Source organism: Arvicola amphibius, chromosome 1 (assembly GCF_903992535.2).
Source record: "Arvicola amphibius chromosome 1, mArvAmp1.2, whole genome shotgun sequence".
Lineage (NCBI taxonomy): Eukaryota > Metazoa > Chordata > Mammalia > Rodentia > Cricetidae > Arvicola > Arvicola amphibius.
This window is the reverse complement of record NC_052047.1, coordinates 13,395,841-13,403,921: the sequence shown is the minus strand read 5'-3', so window position 1 is coordinate 13,403,921 and position 8,081 is coordinate 13,395,841. Positions and strand designations below refer to the sequence as shown.

General features: G+C 43.5%; 1 protein-coding gene across 1 annotated transcript in view; it reads right to left on the bottom strand.

Moving 5' to 3' along the window:
• Positions 1-780: 780 nt before the first annotated feature.
• The window catches only part of Ppef2 (protein phosphatase with EF-hand domain 2), a 28,154-nt gene continuing 20,853 nt past the window's right edge, over positions 781-8,081 (bottom strand). Inside the window, exons 13-16 of the mRNA XM_038313350.1 lie at positions 4,410-4,516; positions 3,382-3,545; positions 2,205-2,292; positions 781-1,013 (exon numbers count right to left, since the gene is read on the bottom strand). Of these exons, the coding sequence (XP_038169278.1) occupies positions 781-1,013; positions 2,205-2,292; positions 3,382-3,545; positions 4,410-4,516 (592 nt within the window). The remainder of the gene's footprint in view (positions 1,014-2,204; positions 2,293-3,381; positions 3,546-4,409; positions 4,517-8,081) is intronic.

Below are 8,081 nucleotides of genomic sequence, written 5' to 3'. Positions count from 1 at the left end.
GTTCTCTTTCCCTGAAGAACCTACACTAATGCAGCATTTATGCCAAAGCAATCCCATTCCTGAGATCTGAATTCTATGAAAATGTATCATTCAACAAATTAGCCATGGTGTTATTTATAAAAACAAAACAAAACAACAACAAAAAATCTAAGCAACATATCTGCTTACTAGATGGGAACCAAAGGGACTATGGTACATTAATTTGAAAGAAAATTATACAACCATTAATAATAACAGAAAATTATATAGCAGCATGGGAAAGCATTACAACTAAATGTAATTTATTTTAAAATGAGAACATAAAATCAGAAAAACTCTATATGAAGAAAAAGTACATAATGAAAAATGTGTTTGAGTCATAGGAGTAAATACAATTAAAAAACCTTTCTCTCACCAACTTAACATTTTAAAACAATAAATAAAAGGTATGAAATGAAAACAATGAGGGTGTTAAATTATCAGTGATAACTAGAGTATATTTTAGAATTATACATACCTACACCCAAGTTCTACTTTGTAAGATTCTGAGATGAGGTCGGGACCACTATCTATTCACAAACACACACACATACACACACATGCACATGCACATACATATACACACACAAACCATGCATAGTCCACCAACCCACAAATAGGTGATTCTTGATTCCAATGCATGGTGGTGGCAAATTCTCAGCATCAAGTCCCCCAAGTCTATGTGGAGTCATAAGCTGTCATTGCCTCTAGGCACTGTAGGTGATAAAGGCCAGGCTAGCCTCAGCATGGACCTGGACGGCTTCAGTCTCTCTCTGCAGTGTCTGTGGACTGTAAGCAAGCAGAGGCATGGCCCTCGGAACAGGACTGCTCCACGAGGCGGAAGGCCTCCAGGAACTCATTGATATCGATGCGGCCATCCTTGTTGAAGTCGATGCTTCTGGCGAGGTCACAGATGTTGTCATCTGTGATGTCAATGTTCATGTGGGAGCTGAAGAGCTTCCACGTCTGTCTGAACTCATCCAGGGAGATGAATCCTTACAAGAGGGGAGAAGCCAGTGAGCCCATAGAGTTATGGTGCTAGTATCTATTGTCTGACTTGCTCCGGGAAAGCGATTCCCCAACTAGTAGGCAGACGCAGACCCCAAGGCCGAGGGTGAAGTATAAACTCCCAAGGGCACCACAGAAAAGTGCGGATCATGAGTAGCTTTCAGCAGGGAGCAGCTATGCTCTCTGGGGGCGCGGGCATCCAGCAATGTTGGAGACATTTTACAGTTGTAGCAAACGTGAGAGTAGTGTACTATGGGCGCCTAGTGGACAAAAGCAGAGCTGCTGCTTAACACCACACAATGCACAAAAACCCCTCAAAATACATCATCCTGCTCCAAATGACAGCCGTGGGTGTCTTACGCTAACTCATCCTAGTCTTACGCTTATTCATACTGTTTACAAGACGTGTGTAAGCCAGGTACACTTGACCTTTCCTCATGGGATGTAGAGGTGTGAGGTTTGCTTGAGCCCACGACTTAGACTCCAGCCTGGACAGTGTTCTGACACCTCACCTCAAAACAGCTCATAACATAACAAGAGCCCTTGGACCCATGGGCAATTCGTTGGAATTTATTTTCGGTTTGGTTTTCAGTAGTTGTAGAAGTTGAACCCAGGCCACGGCCTCTCGGATGGCTGACCAGGGCTCTACCACCACGCTTCATCCTCAGCTCACATCAGCTACGCTTTTCTCATTGTGGTTATTAGTGTAGTGTCTCTGCTCACAACCATACACATGCTTATGCGTGCTCTTGTCCATGCGAGCCACAGTCTGCATGTGGAGGTCAGAGGGCAACTTTCAGGAGTCATTTCTCTCCCCGCCTTCCGCTGTGGGTTCTGGGAATTCTCAGGCAAGTCCCTCTTTACCCACTGAGTCATCTCACTGGCCTGCAATTGATTTTTTTTTTTAAAACAAACATTCCAAGGTCACCGGATGAAGCCAGGAGTGGAGGTGAGAGCTGTGATCTGGGACAGCTAAAGAGGGTGAGGCAGGGGGATGACATGAGGCAGGGGGATGACGTGAGCCCGGGAGTTTACAGGCAGCCTAGAGAACACGGGAAGAGTCCATCTCAAACAGATACCAACAAATCTCACCAAGACCATCTGGTGTAGAAAGTGTTTTTCCAGCGCGGCTGGGGACAGCTCAGCAGCAGCAATGGCAGGACAATGGGTCACTTTACCTGAATGATCACTGTCGATGACCCTAAAAATCGTCTCCAAGTTGGATCGGTTTCGATAGAGTTTTTCCAGAAGACTCGACTGGATGTTCTGTAAGAAAGAAAAAAATAAATAAAACCACCTTATCTTTTTTTGTCCTAACATATAATTAGGGCACACAATGAACCCTGACAATTATCCATTCTCAAAAAAAAAAAAAAAACAAAACCAAAGCTATTTTATTATTATTCCACCTCTCTGGAGTGAAGTAGGAATGTCATTCATGGTAAAAAAAAAAAAAAAAAAAATTCTAAAATTGACGGTGGCGGATGGTTGCCTATATTTGAGAATAGCCATCCTTTACATCCAGAGGTTCAGGGTCCATGGTTTAACCATGGATGAAAATCGTGTCAGTGCTGAACATGTACAGACTTTTCCTGTCATTATTCCCTCTACAATCCAGAGTCGCAGGTTTTTACATACCATTTGCATTGCATTAGATATTATAAGTAACCTAGAGATTAAAGCCTGCTGGAGGATGTGCACAACCATGCTTTTCACACAGGGATTTGAGCATCCACAGCCCCCAGCACCCTCCTCATGCCAGATAACAAGGGATGAGCATATGCTGCACATTATTGAACTGTGTTCTTTCAGGTGGGTGAATTTACAGAACGTGTGAATTATGTTGCAGCAAGGATGTTCTTTAAAAAGCACATAACAGAAAGTCTCACTTAATGGCATTGTCAGTAACTATTTATTTACTAGTATTTTAGTATAAAGGAAGAGTCACAGACAGTGTTAGGAAAACAAAATGAGATTTAAAGTCAGTAGACTTGAGTCTGTTTTGTTCTGGAGGTTGATCCAGGGCTTTGGACATGCTAATCACATGCTTTCCCACAAAGTACACCCTTAGCCCATGCGTGAGTCACTGCTGGGGAATTCTCTAACCCCAGGCTAACGTCTTAAGCTCTATGGGCAGTGCATTCTAATAGCACAGGGTAAAACCTACCTCTGGGGGAGGGGATTAATTGAGGCAGCTATGTAAACCCCCAGAACACACAGTTTGATACATGGGAACATAACAATTAATTGCTTCTGTTTTCCCCAGCCTGCCTTTGGGGCCCTAAACCGCTGTTTCAGAATTGAGGGGGTTCTGAGGCTATGGTGTGCTCCCTGTTACCCCTGTCACCCCCTTACCTCTCGGCTCAGCTGTTCTTTGGCCAAGCTCTCCAACCAGGATTTGTATTCCAGCACATTATCCGCGGAACTGTTCACCAGCTGTGGCCGGAGCATCCGCCATGGCAGGCCCAGGTGCAGCACAGACTCCACGGCAACTGCCCAGTCACTCAGGGTGACCGTGCCTGCGGGAACCGCCGGGCCTGTTGAGCTGCTGCCTAGAAACTCAGTTTTGTCCGGCAGGACGTGCATGCCATGTATACGTTTTTTATCCTGACATTCTTGAACTATAGGTGGGTAACAGGAAGAATGGGCGGTACTGTCCCTTCTCTTGGTAGAGCTGACTGGAAACAAGGCTTGCCAGATGTTATGCAAGGTGCCGATTTGAATTTCAGATAGGCAACAAAGCTTAAGTGTGTGTTAAATATGATATAAAATTCTGCGTCTGCCTATAATTAAAATTTAATGATGCATTCTTTTGTTTATTAAATTTGGGTCCATGAAGATTATTGTAAATAATATCATAAAATGTTTGTGTATATGTATGTACATATAAGTATTTGTATATGTACGTGAAAATATGTGTGTATGTATGTGTGTGTATTGAAGGGCTCTCTAACAGGTCCAAGCTTGGCAAACATGGCTTTGGCCGGCTTGTTTTTTCCCATTCCCTCTTCCTTGCTAAACCGTGGATACCACCAAGGTCTATTCCCTTATTTGGCTACTTCCTCCTCCTGAGACTGACTATCAAGGTCCAGCTATCAAAGTGTTGAAGTGCAACAGCAAAGCCTCCTTTTGGCTCACCTAATTAACATGCCCAATTTAAAACCAAACAGTCATCCTAATGAGAGCTTTCCTCTTTCCCCCTTCATAAATTGCCTTTTGCCTGTGGCAACGTCTGTCTCCCCCTCTACCCAGAGGCAGTCCTCTGTCCCTCCTGGACAAACATCCGGTCCCCTTCCCCTTTTCCCTTGGGCCTTTTCCCTTCTCCTTAGCCACGGTCACACTCCAGCCTGCTGAGACTCCCTAGGTGTGTTTCTTGTCCTTACCGCTCCCATCCACGTCATGCTTCTGAAATTCGAGAAGCAGGTCTGAGGAATGAGCAAATAAGTTCTGCCGCAGGGCTCTCAGGGCTGACTCCTCCACCCTGCTGATCCTGGAACACGGAGAGAAGGGGGTGTGAAAAGCTGAGTCTAAGATAAGCCCTGGATTGCTGCAGGAGCCTCCTCTCTTTCTCAGTACCTAGGACTCCCAAGAGCTCAACTTTGGAGGGAAGTGTTCCATTTCTTAAGTCTCCCTCTGGAGAAAGAGTGCCTCTACTAGCCGGGTGGTGGTGACACACGCCTTTAATTCCAGCACTTGGGAGGCAGAGGCAGGCAGATCTCTGTGATCTGTGAGTTCGAGGCCTAGTGTACAAGAGCTAGCTCCAAAACTACAGAGAAACCCTGTCTCGAAAAACCAAAACCAAAACCAAAACCAAAAAACCAGATTGCCCCTGCTGTCAAGTATTCTAAACAGACTATGCCTCCATCCATAAAAAGGTATAAAAGGCCATCGGCCTCACAGGGTGAAAGTGGACTTTAAATAAGAAAATTCATAGTGAGCATTTCGTAGAAAGCCTCGCATCATCCTAAATCATCATGTTTTCCTATTATTAAGCAGAAAATGAAAATGATATTTACATAAAAAACACAAAAATCACTAATTCAAGTTTTTTAAAATTATTTTTGATGAAAAAAAAGAGTATTGAAATCAAGCTTTGCCCATGCTAAGCATGTATGGTAGTAACAAATTATGGCCCTAACCCAATTTTCTCATTTTTATTGGGTCAACCAAATAATTATGGGCATAGCACTTGGCCCAAAATAGATACTCGATAAATATTTATAGCTGTAGGGACAAGAGATAGAAAACAAATGTACTTAATTTGTGATATCAAAGAGCCAACCATTCTATAAATTATGATCAGCTAACCTTTCTTTTCAAGTGATAACTATTTTTTAAAGCATTTTTGTTATGTTTGATAAAACTATTGACCAGGTATAGTGATACATGCCTACAATCCCGGCACTCTGGAGGCAGACAGAAGGTTTAGGAGTTCAAGGTTAGTCTTGGCTACATAGCAAGTTCAAAGCTAGTCTGGAAAACATGAGGCATTCTTGCAAAGAAAAAAAAAAGAAAAGGAAATAGGGGTTTTTTTTTTGTTGTTGTTAGAAAAATGTTCATTACAATTTAAGCTATTTACCTAGCAACCCATATGCAGGTTCCAATAACCTTTTGTGTGAGCTATCTGAAACTTGGTCCAAATTGCCTGGGTATATGAGCCCACAAGATCTGTCTAGAATTTGTTATTACACCAGAAGTTAACAGATCTATAGACCCTAAAAAGAACAGGTTAGTGCAGTCATTTGAATGATGCCCTTGCAAACAGTAGGCATTGACAGTTAGGCAGGGACTTGGGGCAGCAATGCCTAGACAGCCTTCAGTCTGGATGAGGTTCTCTGTATCACCTGGAACTCTGCATGTAGTGTGTGTGTGCGTGCGTGTGTGTGTGTGTGCGTGCATGTGCGTGTGTGTGTGTAACTGCCACAGCATGCGTGTGTTGATCAGAGAATAACTTTCAAGAGTTGGGTCTCCTTTTATCACGTGAATCCCAGGCACGGAACTCAGGTTGTCTGGCTTGGTTGTAGATGCCTTTACCCGCCAACCGTCTGGCCAGCTTGCCTGCTTAGACATCCTCCACACCCTCTGAAGTGGGTAGCACCGTAATGACACAATGCCATGGCCTTGCCAGCTGAAACACAGGCTGGCTATGCTGTCCCATAGGACATGAATTTGAACAGGAAGCGAACTCTGAACCAGGCTCTTCTGAGAAAGGCGAGCGCGAGCTGACAGCCTTGAGGCCTTGGGACAGTCCCCTTATTGAGTTCTAACTTAACCATTGTGTTTTAAGTGGCTGATGCTGTTGACAATGACTTCTGGGGAAGTTAGGCTAAGTGATTTAATAATAATTAATTAGTAACTTAATAATAAGTAAGTTGTAATAAGCAATTAGTAACTTAATAACAACGCACTCAGTGTTTACCATGAGAGGAATTCTATTTGCTCTTCTTATTAAAGCTCACTGTCACAGAGTCCCCCACGTTGACTCTATAGTGACAACAGCTAAATCCTAGAAGATTGCAGTCTTCCGGTGCTGGGTCCATTCCTGGGGAGTGGCTGAGTAGCCAGCCCTGTGGGACGCTCAGGTGACTGGGTTTTTTTTGTTTTGTTTTTTAATAAAGCTCCAAGGATGATCTGGATTCACGAGAGGGTTTATTCTATGTGGGAAATTTACATTTTATGTCACATTTCTTTCTGAAAAAGGTTGGACTCAAAGTCAATGTTAAATCTTTAATATTTTAAATCTCTACCCACTTGATTTATGCTAACTTTGTCCATTTTGACTTTTAATTTAGTTTGACTGAATAATTAAACAAGACTGTTCAGCAGACTAAAGTTGGACCTCTCAGCAAGCTCTCGTTTGCCCCAAGCCCTCTTCTCCATGGGAGGCAATAATGAATAGTCATTAAACCCAGGAACGCTACAATCTGAGTGCCAGGGTGCAGAGTGCCAGCCTCACTACAGGCTGGCTGAGCTAAGCTCTGTTTCTTAGTAAATTCATCTAGCAACATGAAATGGATCAAATGAAAACATGTCACAAACTCAGTGTGAGATAATATATGGAAATTCTTATAACTCTCTACATACATTAAATTCTCCACTAGAGTCAGAATTCCAAATCATCTCAACAGATGCCATTCAGATCCTAGCCCGAGCTTCCTTCCTGAAAAGACTCACAGTTAGCAAACCTGTGCTCTCGAATCTATTTGCCAAGTCCCATGAGTGTGTTACCCCTTGGGGTAACACAAACCGTAACTGAGTAGCAGGAAATAGAATAGCATTGACAGGACTTAGTGGCCTGACATCAGGAGGTCTGACCTCCTGGATCTTATCCAGAGACGCCTGTATCAGTGATGGGAGGCTGAAGAGGAGAGGGTGTGGAGAAGCAAGCCACTCTAGTTTGCTAGGACACATTCTCCAAAGGTTCATGTGCTGGGGACTTGAACCGCAGTGTGGTGATGGAACTTTTGTAGGGTGGGGCTGAGAACAAGGTCCTTAGGTCAACACACAGATACACACACAGACACAGACACACACACACACACACACACACATGCATACACACACATGCATACACGCAAGAGATTTAGGCAGTTCTTGTGGGACTTTTGACTGAGTTCTGTGAGAAAACTATTAAAATAGATGAAACCTAAGCCCCCTTCACCTTGTCTGCTTCCCGCCTCAAGTTGTGATCTTTCCCTGAGTCCTTACCCCTGATGAGATGCCACCTGCACTTAGGTCCTCAGTAAAGGACGGACTGAGAGGCTGCCCAATCTTACTCGTCCAGCCTCCAAAGCTATAAGCTAAAGAAGTTCATCTTCTTTGTAAATACTGTGTATCAGACATTTTATTATAATATCAGAAAACAGAATTAGGCAGGTGTGATAGGGCCTGCCTGAATTCTCAACTCTTGGGAGGTGGAGGCAGAAGGAACGGAAAGTGAAGGTCATCCTTGTCTACGTGTGAGGTTGAGGCCAGCCTGGGCTACATGAGACCCTGTCTCAAAAAAAGGAAAAAAGAAATAAAAAGAAAGGAAGGAAGAAAGAAATGAAGGAAAA